The 15,606-nt window shown below is 40.6% G+C and overlaps 1 protein-coding gene across 6 annotated transcripts in view; it reads left to right on the top strand.

Moving 5' to 3' along the window:
* ENOX1 (ecto-NOX disulfide-thiol exchanger 1) overlaps window positions 1-15,606 on the top strand; it is a 730,917-nt gene that overhangs the window by 549,743 nt on the left and 165,568 nt on the right. For all 6 annotated transcript variants that reach the window (XM_053563923.1, XM_053563922.1, XM_053563921.1 and 3 more), the window contains 3 exons: window positions 7,418-7,591; window positions 8,803-9,009; window positions 12,155-12,388. In XM_053563923.1, the coding sequence (XP_053419898.1) occupies window positions 7,418-7,591; window positions 8,803-9,009; window positions 12,155-12,388 (615 nt within the window). The remainder of the gene's footprint in view (window positions 1-7,417; window positions 7,592-8,802; window positions 9,010-12,154; window positions 12,389-15,606) is intronic.

The following is a 15,606-nucleotide window of genomic DNA, read 5'->3' as shown; positions in this document are numbered from 1 at the left end:
GCACCAAGAGCTCTGGTGGAAGTATGTCTTAGGTTTGAATAGAAAACATACCTTTCTGCCTTTGTATCTCTTACGAAAGATCACAAAAACATTTTCAACTTCACTTTCTTAAAGATCCTGCTTGTAGGCATTCACCTGTTTTATAAAATACACTATTATGTTAACAATCTGTGTGGTTGATTTGTGCTTAACAAATACAGTCATATTTAGAGTTTGTGTTTTCACAAAGAAAACCTAAAAGCAATTCTGTCTCCAAGGAATTGATTTTGAATGTTTCCTCTAAGAGAACACTTAGAAATATCTTTGTATTTATGATCCAGGGAAGCACATTTGGGGGATAATTTTTTTACTTACCCACTGCATATATAGAAATCATGCTTTTTAATAACCAGGTCAGCTGTCACCACCCCCAGGTTTCCTTCCCTGATGCTACCCCCCTGGATTCACTTCCTTGGGCTGTCCTAAGTACCACAAACTGGATGGTGGTTTAAAACAACAGAAATTTATTCTCTTACAATTCTGGCAGCCAGGACTCTGAAATTAAGGTGTCAGCAGGGCCGTGTTCTGCCTGGATTGTCTGGGGAAGAATCTCTTTCTTGCTTTTCTCCTAGCTTCTTGTGTTTGCCGGCAGTCTTGATTTGTGGTGCAAGTCTCCCACCACAAGGAGCTCTCCTTATGTCAGCATCTGTGTCTTTCCTCCTCTCCCTAGGACTCCAGCCACGTTAGACAAGGCCCACCCTAAACCAGTATGACCTTGTCTTAACTTGGTCTCATCTGCAAATGCCCTATCTCCAAATAAGGTCACACTGATGGATATGAGGGATTAGAATTTTAATGTGTCTTTTGTGGGGAACATAAGCCAACCCATTATCCCCTTACCCCAGACTGGTTCCGATGTCTTCCTTTTTCTATATTTCTGTAGAACCTCTTATTTAAATGTCTCATGGTTGGTGTCACACTGTACTGTCATTTCCTTCTTGGTGGTTTCTATTCCTGGATTGTCACATCCATGAAGGAAGGGCCCATATCTTATAACGTTCTTTGCACCCAAAGGACCTAGCAAGACTTCCAATACTGAATGGACACTCAAATGTTTGTCAAATGCAATACTCTGTTATCATCATTATAATCCTTTATTTATATTGAATGTTAATAATGTTATATTTATGTAAGCTTACAGAAATATGTATTATACAGATATTTACAGATATATAATTGCTGACATTATTCACCAAATAGTTATTGGACATTATACTAAACAGTTCAGTTTTGTTCTTTTAACCTCATTTAATTCTCATAAGAATATTAAAAAGTAAATATTGTTCTCTTTATTTTACAGATATTATAAATGAGGCTTGCAAAGATTAAATGTCCCAGGGTCTCGCATGGGAGTCTCAGGACCTGGTCTCAGGGACATTTGACTGCGGACTTGGGCTCTTTACACTTGACATACCACTCTTATCCAGTCCAGATGGTCTTCTTAGATGCTCCCACTTTGTCCTAGTGGTAGTATGCTTGGTATTCATGTTCCCATTCCCCTGGGGGACATGCTGAAGCCCAGAGAGATTAAGAAACTAGTCAGCCTTAGGTCACCTAGCTGTGCCAGATCCCTTGGCTTCAAAATCGCCTTTTAATAAATGTTTGTTTTTCCTCTACTGTTCACAGATTTTTTTTTTACTATTAAATCATAGCTGTGTACATTAATCCAATCATGGGGTACAATGTGCTGGTTTTATATACAATTTGAAATATTTGCCTCAAACTGGTTAACATAGCCTTCAAGGCATTTTCTTATTGTGTTAAGACATTTGTATTCTACCTTTAGTAAATTTCACTTGTACCCTTGTAAGATGCACCGTAGGTGTGGTCCCATCAATTACCCTCCCTCTACCCATCCACCCCCCGTCCCCTCACCTCCCTTTCCCCTTTCCCCACATTCTTAGGCTATAATTGGGTTATAGATTTCATATGAAAGTTATAAATAAAGTATCCAATGTACTCAGCCCTATCATAGTAGGGCTATCATAGTAGGGCTGAGTACATTGAATACTTTTTCTTCCATTCTTGAGATACTTTGCTAAGAAGAATATGTTCCAGCATCATCCATGTAAACATGAAAGAGGTAACACAAAATTGTTCCTCGAATATTTAAGAAAAAGAGAATACGAAATGTAAAAACAAAACAAAATATTAAGAGTTTATGAACTGAATGACTTTATAGAAGACTAAGGCTTGTCAATTGCAGTTGGAAACTACTCCGAAAAAGTGTCTTCATCCTAAACTTCTGGTAAACAGAATATCCTCATGTATTATGTGGCTTCTCTGTAGAGTAAGGATAGATCCTATTTAAAATCAGTAGTTCTTTTTGAAAAAGACAAAGTGCAATTGCATGTCTGTGAGAGCCTCTCCAGTCTTTCTGTCTGCCCTGCACAAGTTCTAGAAGCTTAACCTCCCACGCTCAGCATCTCCCTGCACCTGAGGGTCCCTCAGGCGGGAGGAAGAGGGCTCAGGAGCCTGTGTTCTAATATGCAGCTTCATGCAGGCTTTATGCTGGCTGGGCTCAGACCTGTGCTTCATGTCTGTAACTGGCCTGTCTGCCTCTTCCCTCAAACCCCAGACTTCCACTCTGGTGTCTGGATTCTATCTTGCTTCTCTGGCATGAGTCCCAGCTTAGGTAACCTGCCAGATAGCCTAGTGTTTCTCAAGCTATGGCCTCATGATGTAGTTGCAAATTCCAGTTCCCATGGACTGATTCTGAGCCCTGGACCAGGTTGGAGTAGACACTGTGAGCTGCGGACAGAGCTCACCCATCTTGGACCTGTATTTTTGTGGGCTACTAATGATGTCTATGTTCAGCCACTGTCAGGACACCTTTGGCCCAGGGACCTGACCTACAATCCTACCATTTAGCCTGATTGCTCCCTCTTTTCTCATTCTCCTGGCACACCATTATGTACCTTATTCCTTCTCCTGGCACTGACACCTTCTCTCTGCCCTCTCAGCCACAGTCCCAGCCCAGCTTCTCTGCCCACACCTAATCTAGTTATTATATCTGGCCTTGCCTGGCAGGAGGCCCCCCTATTGCCTTTCTTTCAAATAGGATCTGGTTCCTACTCAAATTTGAGTCTCTTTTCCTGAAGCATTAACAGAAAGAGCAGGAAAGGAGCAAGCCACAGCTAGGAGAAGCAAAGCAAAGAGGTGGGGGAAGGGCAGAGCATGGGGTTCTGCCCAGCAGGTACACCTCTGACCTTGAGGGGCTGACATTCCAGTGAAAATTCAGTCCAAACTCACTAGCCTGAGCAGCAAGATCCCTTCTGATCTGATTTAACTCCTGCAGCCTCTCTATACATCATGTCCACAATGCCATTGGCACACCATGAGAGAGCCGTGGAAAATTACTTGGAATTCCCGAGGCCTGTCAGGCTCTCTCCCAGTTCCCTCCCTTTGTGCTATATGAACCTCAGCTCACATATCTGACTCTTCTGCTGAGTTCCGTGTCCATCCTTTATTCTCTCCTCATATCCAAGGGGTGGGAGGGGTTTCTTACAATTACCTGTACCTCCAGATCCTGGCAATAGTATGTGCCCGAGAAATGCTGAATGAATGATTTAGTTAATTAATTCACTGCTATGCCTCTAAAACCCTAAGCACAAAACTGCCTTCTGAAAAATACTCGTAAAATTGATGAACCCTGGATCAGTAAACAGGATTTCTCTTTTTGTTTTTGTCTTGTCCAATGGGAAACAGACAACCAAAAAGAAACCTTTCCCGAGCTTTGGCTTCAGCCCCTCTCTGCTTGGAGCCAGCAATACAGAACAGAGCCAGACAGGGACACAGCCTGAGATGAATAACCCTTCCTCTCGTTTAAGTACAGTTTCTAAAAGAAAATTCTACTATGTGCTTAATTGGATTTTTTCTTGCTGTGCTTTAAGCAGTCCTCCTCGTTCCCTGCGTAGAATTTATAACTCATTATTGCTGAAGTTCACAGGGGCAGCTTTTCCAAACAGGACAGGGACTGACCCTTGGAGTTTGTGCTCCCTTTCCACCTTTGTCTTGCTGTGTATATGCCATTCTCTGGTTTTCAGTCTGTGCACTCGCTTTCATGAGTTAGTACATAATATGCTCCTGTGCAGTTTGAGAAAACAATTTCCATCTGTACATATATTGTTAAAAAGTAATGTTTTTTTTTTTTTTTTAGTCTAATCCTTCCCTACTTTCTCCTCTCAAATATTGAATCTCTGGTCCTTTGAGGTCCAGCATAATTTATGTGTTAATTCCTTCCTAAACTCTTTTCAAGCCACTGCACTCACCATGCAGATTTCATTAAACCTCATAGTCTCTTCATATTGACCTCGGAGAAAAAGCAAAGTAACTCTTGCTGTATATAGTGTCTTTTGTTTTCCATTTCTGAAGGTATCTGTATTTATTTATCACTCAGAAAGAAAACAGAAATCTATTACAACTAAAAGAGAATGCAAACGCTGGGCTCTCATCTTATTTGTGAGAAGCATGTGCTTATTATGATTCACAAGGCTCTCATTTCAGGGCTTGCAGTCCAGTGGCTTCAGCCTTAAATCATCCTGTGTTGGCAAATAATAGTGATGGCCAGGCCAGGAAAGAAACAGATGAAGTCTCTGTATAGGGGGAGATTAAATAAAAGCACAAGCATGCCGATATTCCCATTGCCTATATTTCTATTTCTAATATATTCACCTTGGAGGTTAGTATATTATTTTAAGGATGATGATGTTGAACATCATTCTGGTCTGGGACATCGTTAGAATTGGCAAATGGATCAGCAGGAGAAATCTTGATTTTTTTTTTTTTATGGGTATGGTAAATTTTTTAAAGTAGTGACACATATCAGGTGAATAATCAGGGTGGGTCATTCTAACTGGAAACTTTGAAATAGTAGTATTTCTACATGTTTGCATACAGAGGCAGAGCCGTGGGCCCTAGTTCTAACTCTATCATTTGTTTGCTTTGTGATGTTAGAAATTTTACTTAACTGCTATGTGCTCCCAGTTTCTTTATCTGTAAAATGGGAATTATACCTATGAAATTTTATGAGGATCAAGTGAAAAACCAGAGATTAAGTCTTGTCTCTGTCACTTCTAAACTTTTATATATTTTATATTGCTTTGTTTGGAGAATATCAGTGTGGAATCCTGGAGTCTTGGAATGCCAGTGCTTCAAGAGATAATCCAGTCTAATAGTCCCATATTCCAGATGAAGAAACTGAGAACCATAATTACAGAGGAAGTACCTAGAATGTCAAGGCGTCTGCTGTGAAGAAAAATGCTTATTTGGCATTTATATTTAAGGTTCTTTAAAAAAAAGAAAAGCCCTAAAATACCCCTCAGTCATACTGACCCTCTATCACGTCAAATGTGAGTTTCTAATAAACAGGATACCAGTCCTTTTGGGGTTACAAATTAGAATCAACTACTATGTTCAACCCAGAGGTGGAGTGAAAATGTCCAAGATAGCTAGAAGAATACTATAAACCTTTTCCCAGGAAGGATAGGTTTTTGCTAGACCTTTTGTATCCTCTGGAGTTTCTTTTGTATTTATTAACATATTTTATTTCCTAATTACTACAAAATAGCAATACATACTAAGGTTTCAGTATATGTATTTTCAGAGCCAGAAATGATGTCACTGTACTTAATGAGCTGCTAACATATCACTTATAGATTTTTTTGCCTTGGAGCAGGATGGCCCCAGAATCAAGGGTAGAGGATAGCTTCTGCATGGAGATTTTTAAATGCTCTACTGTTACCAAAAGGTAGCACTTGTCTCCAAGATTGCATCAAAAGAATGAAGACAACTGGTTTAAGGAGAAGGAAAGAGAAGTTTATTAATGTACCAGCAAATGAGGAGGATGGCAAAGGGCCTGGCTGTCATTTCATCTGCCTCTGGGCTTATCCAGCCTTTCAGCACAGACAAGCGAAAAGTGAAGCAGTGCAGGGGCATCAGGCACAGGCTGTACATGAGAAACAAAAACAAAGAGGGCGTTAGGAATGAAGAAAGGGCATGATCTATGGTGTGAAGGGAGAAAAGATAGGAAAGTAAGAGACAAGAAGGAAGTGTCATTCTTGCAGGGTAGTTGGAGGGTCACCATGACCTCTCCTGGGGACACCTGTGCTGCTGTGTACCTGGGGATGTTATAATACCAGTGAGAATATCTGTTTTCTGCAAACAGGGAAACCATCATGAGAGGGGTCCCTTAGTAGCTACTCTTAGGAGCTCAGTACAGGATTCCAGTCCCTGCTCTTAGAAAGGTCTTAATTTAAAAAACAAAAATCCCTGCATACCACCTTTGAATTTACTTGCTTCATTATCCCACTAAAAATTAATTCAGGGTTTACACTGGAAATCCCATCCTTTTTGCCTCTTTTCTTTTCTTTTCTTTAGTTTTCTTTTCTTTCTCTCTGTCACCCTTGGTAGAGTGCCATGGCATCGTAACTCACAGCAACCTCAAACTCTTGGGCTCAAGCCATCCTCTTGCTCTGGCCTCCTGAGTACCTAGGACTGCAGGAGCCTGCCACAAAGGCTAGCTAGTTTTTCTGATTTTAGTAGAGGCTTGGTTTTGCTCTTTCTCAGGTCTCAAACTCCTGAGCTCAAGCAATCCATCTGCCTGGACCTCCCAGAGTACTATTATAGGTGTGAGCCACCCTGCTCGCCCTTTTGCCCCCTTCCTATTATCAGGTTTTGATTTGTTTTGCTTTAATACAACGCATAGAGATTTCAGAAGAATGGGCTAATTATTTATTGAATTAAGTGAAGAAATTGGGATTGTCCAATAGAATACAGAAATGTATACAGCTAATTTTATGCCTGCATGTATCTAACCTATCCGTAGTAATTATAATCACTTTTTTTCTTCCTGGGGGAAATAGGTTAGGTGGAACCTGAATGCATTATTATAAAATATGCACAAATAAATTGAACTTTTCAAAATCTGGGTCACTTGGGTAAGAAGGCTCTTTTGATAAAACCAGGTTGACAATTAGATTCACAGGGCACTTCTATGTTAAATGATATTCTTCCCACATTCTGGGTCGTAAGGTGATTTAAACAATACAGCAACAAGAAGAAACAGAAAATTGCCTTCGTGGTAAAGCAGAACTTCATGTTGAATGGTTTTAATATGCTATGTTTGTTCTGCCATGTTAATATTTTAAGTAATGTAATTTCCTTTTCACGTAGTTTTAGGTTCATCTTTTTTGTTTTTTTCTCTTTGCCCTTCTGGAATAGCTTTAGATAATGTTACATCTTATGCCAGGAAGAATTCCTGAAAAAACACAAAGTATGAAGTCAAATAATCTTTATAGGAAAATGGCAACAACAACAAAAAGTGGGTTTAAGAGATTTAAGATTCTCTAGTCAAAATGTTATCTTGTGTACTTTACAGACTCAATCTGTGTGCCAGGTTTTGATCCGAGCCTCAACATGATGACTGGAATCACCCCCATTAACCCAATGATACCAGGCCTGGGGCTGGTACCACCCCCACCACCAACAGAAGTAGCTGTCGTCAAAGAAATAATCCACTGCAAAAGTTGTACTCTTTTTCCTCAAAATCCAAGTAAGTAACACCTGTGAGAAATATTTGCTCATTGTTTTATGTTTCTTTGTTTTAAATTTTAAGTAGCATTCCATTCATTTCCAGATGTGACTCACTGGTACATGCACAGAGTGGGGCTTTGTTCCACAGAAGGCCTTTGTCTCTAGATTAAAACAAATATGCGGGGGTGTCATCGTGTCTGTCCAGAAATTGAATTGACACTCTAAAGCCAGTACATGGAGTCTGGGGATATATATCCAGTGGTAGGAGCCTTCCTGTGTGCAATGAAATCTAGCATTTGCTGTGGAGAACATAGTGCAAAATATGTGAGCACTTCCATCTATCTTCGCAAATATGGGAGAAGAACTCTGAAATGTGTTTTTGCTAGATGGAAAATTGAATTAATTTGGCAGTTAGCAGTGTGGGGGCTGGGGGAAACTTTACATCTCAGAGTTTCTGGACCAAATTGAATTTTCTCCAAGGAAAAATACATTCAACGAAGAAAATGGGCCCGATTTTTTTTTTTAATTTAGCCTCAGATACTAACTTTATGGCTTAAATAGCTATGATTTTTTTTTATTCATATTAATCAGTGTTGCCTTTTTAAAACGGACTTTTCAGGCAATTGCTTTAGTAATCTACATATAAACTAGGTAAAAATGTTGTGACAGTGTACATTTTATCTTTTTATACATCCTTCCCGAAATTTCACAGTTTGCTCATTTAAATGTGAATAATAACAAAGCGTTTTGTCAGGCACGGGGCGTTTCACAGCCAAGTAAGTACCATACGTGCTTTTTTAGGCTATGCTTCCCATGTTCTGCTTTCTTGCTCCTTTATCTGGCAACAAGACAAAGCAGATAATAAGCCAAGGTTCTTCATCATGTTGTCATTTCATCATTTTTCAGACTTTGTGAAGTTTTTTTTCTCTCTCCATTTTCTTGGTTCTGTATTATAAAGGAGAAATGAAATTATTGTAACATTTGCTTTATCTTTGTTCACGGACAAACATAGCCACTCGGTGTAGAAATGAACACACAACGTAAAGGTTGGGAGGAGCAGGGGAGAGGAACGTAGAAACAAGACAGCCGGGGATAAATGTGAGTTGGTATAGAAATGCCCCATTACTCAGTCTGGACAAAGTTACTCTGCAAGCTTTACTTTTGCTGGGACACCCCGAAAAAGAGAGCAAATAAATGAGAGACAAAACTCTGTTTTGTTGTGATTGTTAGATCTTCCACCTCCTTCCACAAGAGAACGACCTCCTGGGTGTAAGACTGTGTTTGTCGGAGGATTACCGGAAAATGCTACTGAGGAAATTATTCAAGAAGTCTTTGAGCAATGTGGTGATATTACAGCGATTCGGAAAAGCAAGAAGAATTTTTGTCACATTCGCTTTGCAGAGGAATTCATGGTTGATAAAGCCATTTACCTTTCTGGTACTTTTCATTACATCAGGAGTTTCCTATTATGCATTTTGTTATGTTTTGCAATATTAATATGAGCTTATTCCTTTTTGCCTTAATGCACAGTGAAGTCCTTATAGTTTGGGGCTGGAAAAGAAGGAATTCTGCTTTTTCTCTTGGCTGCCAAAAGCTCTGTTAAGTCTGTGAATTGTACCTCGCTGCAGGAGTAATTTCCCACCATCCAGTCTTTAGGAATTCCATCAAGTTTCTAATTAATGTTCTCAAGTGCTTATTAGATGAAAAGCAATATTATGAGTACTAAGGGCCATTATTATTATTGGATGTAATCCTCTAGAGGAGTAAAGTACTCTTTCAGAATAATTTCAGTTTTTCGGAAGTGGATTCACTTTCTAGACACAGGGTATCAAAGTAAGACCAGTTCCTTGCAGAAAAGAAGGTCATGGGCTATAGGATGTAAGGCTCAATATCATAATGCCCAGTTCAGTAAGCTTTGTTCTTTGGTGCCAGTTTCTATATGCAAGTTTCACAGATACTAAAATAAGTCTAAAATAAGCTTGCTTTTATAGATGTTGAAATTAGGCCTAAGGCTACCTTCCATTCTGCAGGTATTGGACCAAGTGAATGGAGTCTCTCCACAAGGCTTTTGCCAAATCTAAGAATTATGGGGTGGCTTTACAAGAACATATTTTTAGATTCAACTCATTGCCATTCCCTCACACTCTCCAGGTACATTTTTCAGTCTGTCATTCTGCATTTCACTTCCCCATTCCTAAGATAAAGCTATGGGGGAAGGTGGGAAACCAATAGAAGAAAAAAAAACTCTGAACATTAATCCCAGGTTTAATTTCCGTAGTTAACCTCTCTTGCCATGAAATTCTGTGCAAACCCCAGAAGACTGAAAATTATTCCAATCCTGCAGAGACGTCCTGAGCTAGACGGTGATATGGAAAACTTCACAACCTATTCCAGTAAAACCTTACATAGTGGAAAAACAATTCTGAGCATTTCATGTTGTCCCTTGAACAACATGGGGCATAAACCATCATAGTTTACCCCAAATGCTTACACAGAGGGTAAGAGTAGATCAAAGGTCTTTTCAACACTAATACAACTTTGAAAACCAGTCAGAAGTCCCTTAAGACACTAAGGGACAACTAAGATGAACAGTCCCAAACTTAAAGATACAAAAGGTGTTCCCTGGTTTATGTCTGGAGTCTATGCTTTTACCAGTCTTGGTATGGGTCCTGTTTCTCGCACCAAGTCCTGGGTTTCTCATTATTCTACCCTTTGTGGCAGGAGAAGACCGCAGGGCCCACCTCCAGCTCCCTGCCTGTGTGCAGCGGAGCCTTCCGGCACCTTGTAACCCTGTGGAGCTGCTGAATCTGTCCTGGGAAGCTGTGAAAGGCTGATTAATTGGAAGGGCAGGAAGGAAGTAAAGCTGCCCCCTCTGTGTACAGGCTTCAACAAGCCCAGCCCAGCTGGAGGGCCTGTCTAATTTTAGGGCCGCATTCACATTTGAAGGGCAAGCTAATTTTAGCCTCAGCCTCATCAGGGTCTCTTTTAGGCCTTAATGATGATGTTTCAGTGAAAGTGAGGGTGTTTCTGGAGCCAGAAAATGTTTTAAAAGTTATTCTCTGGATGTGAACACAGGAAGGTTGCTCTGTGAGTTGAAACAGCTGGCCAGTCTCAGATAGTCCTGCCTGCTCAGCTGTTACGGACGTATCACTGTGGCCTGCTGACTTGTTAAGTTTCCATGGCCCACAACCAAGATACGTTTTGCTTTGGCATTAATTCTGCACATCTGTGATGGGATGTTTTCAGTTTTGATTGGTATTGTTATATCTTCCCATTTTTAGATAACAGTTGAAACTCTAGAAGAAGAGACGTTTCAGTGGGATCACAGGAATTAGATATGAGATCTTTATCTTATTTGTAACTTCTCAAAGAAGTGAAGTGGTCTCCTGGGGAGACACCGGCCTCTACAGGGATTTTCAACTGAGTTTTAACCCCAAATGCTGAAATAATCCATTGAAATCTACCATGAGATATTGAACATCAGCACAGAGCAGCTTAGCATTTCCAGCTGCATCTCATTTGCAAAACTCCTACGTTACTAAAGTGCTTATTTTGCTCTCTCTTCCGGCAGCCATGTTTGGAACATCTTTGCCATGTTCCTGCTGGGACCTGAATTTATTTCTGAAAATCTGAGTAACCCAAACTGAAGAGCAACCTCAAAGTCAACTCTTCTTCATTTGAAGTTAGGCTGGCTAGCTAGTAGCTAGTTTCAGTTCTGTTCGTGTTGATTTCTCAGATCGAGTTTCTCCTCATAATCTTTATAAATTGGGTAGCTCACAATAAATCCCCTAAAGATTTCTAGGCCCATTTCTTTTCTTTTGTCTATCTGTGGGCTCTTGCACAGGGCTCCTGTAGCCTACAAAGATTTTGTGAACAATTTCTGTGGTGCTGCATACAAGGTGAGGTACTGCGAGGCTATGAGAAAGGCAGACAGTGAGGCCTTCTAATTGAAGGTAAAATATTCTCCTGCGTGCCCCATAGGATATGTGGAAATAAAACAGCGTTGCAAAATTGCTTGTAATTGTGGCTTTTGCAGCTGCTAAGAGAGAATTGAGCAGCAGTGCTTTGTGGGGGAATTAAGCAATAGCCTGTGAGTGAGGTGTTCTGGAATTTACTTTGTAGATTTTTATAAATATCATAGGTGTTCTTTATTTACTCATACCCCACCTACACAATAGAATTACAGTAAATTGAAAATATAAAATCAAGGCCATGGTAAAGGTAAAAGAGGCAAGGAAAATAAAAGGACACATGCCATGTCTGTTTATGAGCTTCCTGGAAGCCAGAGGGAAAAAGGAATTATCATGACACATCTCTGATTCTTGAGATCATCCTCTATTAGGGACACTCTTTTGGAAGATGGGTAAAATACCCACTGAAACACTTCCCCAGGGATCTTTAATCATCAATCTGTAATAGGCTTAACTTTGCAGAGCTTTCATTTCTCTTCTAAGCAGCCCTATCCCCAGGCCCAGAGAAGGATAACAAGGTATCCCTAGTGAGGACAAAGTAATGAGTGTTTGCCTACTGTGCTCTGAGAGCCTGGACCAAAATGTGTGACCAGACATTCCATTGGTTTCAGGTTACAGGATGCGATTAGGATCCAGTACAGACAAGAAGGATTCTGGCCGCCTTCATGTGGACTTTGCCCAGGCCAGGGACGACTTCTATGAGTGGGAGTGTAAGCAAAGGATGCGCGCCCGTGAGGAGCGGCACCGGCGCAAGCTGGAGGAGGACCGGCTGCGGCCGCCTTCCCCACCGGCCATCATGCACTACTCAGAGCACGAAGCTGCCCTGCTGGCCGAAAAGCTCAAAGGTACGAGTCCGCCCACTGAGGTAATTCTTCTTCCTAGCCACTGCCCACTAAAAGAGAAATGCAGTGATCCCCAAATGCAGGATCTCTTATTTTTCCTGTCCCTTGTACCTGCTGGCTTCCTGAGAGCTGGGATCTCCTGGAAGCTGCAGGCACCTGGCTTCATCATCCTGTTTGGGACAGAGTCCTGGCCCTTTCCAGCCCCCTCACCTGTTCTCTGTGAATGTGTACATGCGGCCCCTCAACAAAACTCTTAGAATGAGGATGCAGAAGGGTCAGCGGTGTTAAACTCAAGAGCAGGCTATTGTCTTCAACTCCAGTGTCCAAAGAGCCAGGATGGCATCTGGGCCTGGGGGTAGAGCCACTTAGAAGATAAATGAAAGACAGGATCCCTGTCCTGAGAGGTGTGGTTGGAGGGGCACTTCCATACCCACAGAATGCTCAGCAATAGAACAGCGTATTCACTTCCTGTAATGTTGCTGAGCCCCTCTCCTGTGTTTGATGCTGTGGGAGATAAAGACATGGGAACGCTTAGTAACCAGTGAATTACAGTGATTACTGGGAAGAGGCCAGATTTGGAAGTTAAAATGCCTGCGTGTGTGATTTCAGTTTTCTATTATTGACTAAAGTTGAGTGAGCTGAGCCACATCTGGGCATTTTATAGACAAATGGTGGTCAGACCTTCCTGGGTCATTGAGTGCTGTCAGGATTTGATGAGAGAACATATGTCCTAGTTGCTGGGCACATGTAGGTGTCTGCACATAATTAACTGTAATACAAAGCCATTGGTGTGATTGTCAACCACGGAATATATAGCATGTTTTGGGAACTCAGGGGCATGTGTAATATTGATGAAGTTGTCAAGAAAGTCTTTTCAGAGAAGGCAAAATATGAACTGTGCAAGATAAACAAGATCTTCCTCCCTAGGAGAAAAAGGTCATAAAGGCTATACAGGCAGAGGCTAGAAGAGAGGAACTCAGCCCAGGAGTTACATTTAATGAGCACGGTGAAGCTGGAACAGCAGTGTGGGCCAGTGGCAGCCCTAAAGGCTGTTGCTGGATTTGGGTTCATTCCCATGCGCAATGGAGAAGCCATTACCAATTTCTGATGAGAGGAGGGATGTGATTCATCCTTCAAGTGTGTTAGAGCATAGCTGGTGTATTGCTGGCAGTGTGTAAGGTGTATTGGATGTTTTCACTAAAGAAAATATGTGAAAAGCTGCCAAACCTATTTTAAGAAGATAGGAAATTGACGTTCTACACTTAAAAAAAAAGAAAGGGTCTGTTTTTCCAACCTTCATTCCCAGTCTGGGGCTGGAAATCCCTAACAAGCTGCAGTGGCCACTGAAATGCCCCATTGTAACCAAGCCATGCTTCTTGCTGATGTTCTGGTTGCATCTTCTGCTGCTCTGAGAAAGCACTTCTTACAGACACAATTACATAGGCCATGGCTATCCATAATAAAAAGCACAAAAAATTAATAAAAGCACATACAATTGCAAATATAGACATCATCTCACTCTTCCATTCAGCCTAGAAACCGTAAGGAATGGTCTAAATGAGATAGTGCCCCATTCTCAATCAGGAATATTCACTGGAACAAATAACTTTCTTTAATATCCAGTGTATGATGTGGTATCAGATCATAATCTACCTAGACTAAATGGCACTCGATTTGTCCACTCCTAGAAGGGATTAAAAAGCTAGCACCTTGATTCTGTGATCTCACAGAAGAATTTCATCAAAGTTTAGTTTCTACACTATTTCATTTTTAAGAAACCATAACAGAAGCATCTATGCACGTATAAGGAACATGGCATTTGCTTCTCCTTTTAGAGGATAGCAGATTGGGATGTCAATTTGGTAAAGTAATTTGCAAGCCTTGCCATTTCAAAAATATATATTTATATAGATGAGTATAATTTGCAGAATTCAGAAGTTGTATCTTAGCCAAGTACTATGTGATCCCTTGAGGAAAGAACAGATTGGAAATTTTAATAGATGGCTGTTACAGTAGAATGAACTAGCTGGGGATACATCTTAGGCAAGAGTCAGGTAATATCGAGCTTGACAATTTCAACTCAAGCACAGAGTTTGGAATATAAACAGCATTTAATTGCTTAGGAAATTGGCTGCCTCAGAGAGGAAATCCACTCCGTGCTCCTTATAACGCCTCAAAGCCAGACAGGAGGAGCCAAGAAAACTGTTTCCTAGAAGATGATTTCATTGATGTGTGGATATAAAATACTGTCAAGACCTAGATAAGATATCAGTGTCAGAAGGGAAATGGAAATATAATCTGAAAATACCTAATTGGATCTGATTTTTTTCCTCCCCTCAGAAATCTTGCTATCTTAGAATTATTGCAGATACTTTTTCCCTATTTTATGTCGTGTTTATTTATTCCTATACTTTTCTTTTTGAAAATCAGCTTTATTCAGCATAGTCTATACAAGCCAAGTCTTTAGTATGATGTTTAAGGCCTTCCATGTCCAGGGTAGTGCTAAAATTGTACACATAGTAGGTGCTCAGTATACTAATTTTTTTATCTTTTCTTAAGCTATTTGGATCTCTAAGTATGTGTATTTCCAACCAGGAGTCTTGCTGAGCATGACCAGAAGCATTAGGAAGTGATGTGTGTTCAGCAATCATTATAGTCACTCAAGAAGCATTTTATTGAGCATTTTACCATATGCCTGACTCCTTTCTAGGTGAAAAGAAAACAGCATATAAGCCCCTGCCTCACAGAGTTTAGGTTTATTGAGTGATAGAAGCAATAACACTTTGCATTTGCCTATTATATGTAATAACCCCACTTTTATAAGAGGAAGTACAGGGTGCTATCCTAGAGGAGATAGCCAAGTCAGCTATCTGGGATGAGAGAGGAGGGAGGATCTTTTGGGAACTCATGACCACATTTGCTGGCTACTTGACCTTCTGAAGCCAGAAGAAATAGTTGTGTTTATGTAGTGTCTGAGGCATGGAGTCACCCAATGTCTGTTACATTAATACCAATTCTAAAAAGGAAAATTAGTGGGCGCCCTGCTGGTTAAATAGACATTGTTCTGAGACAATTCAGCTTAATGAAGACTGACTGGGAAGTAACTGCTCAGAAATTCAAAATTTATAGCTTGGCTTTGAGAAAGTAAGAAGGAGCTCAATAACACTATAATTACACTTTCTTGGAAGCAGTGGCACCAGGCAGATGAGATAATGATTTCA

Source organism: Nycticebus coucang, chromosome 15, assembly GCF_027406575.1.
Source record: "Nycticebus coucang isolate mNycCou1 chromosome 15, mNycCou1.pri, whole genome shotgun sequence".
Lineage (NCBI taxonomy): Eukaryota > Metazoa > Chordata > Mammalia > Primates > Lorisidae > Nycticebus > Nycticebus coucang.
This window is presented reverse-complemented; position numbering and strand designations above follow the sequence as displayed.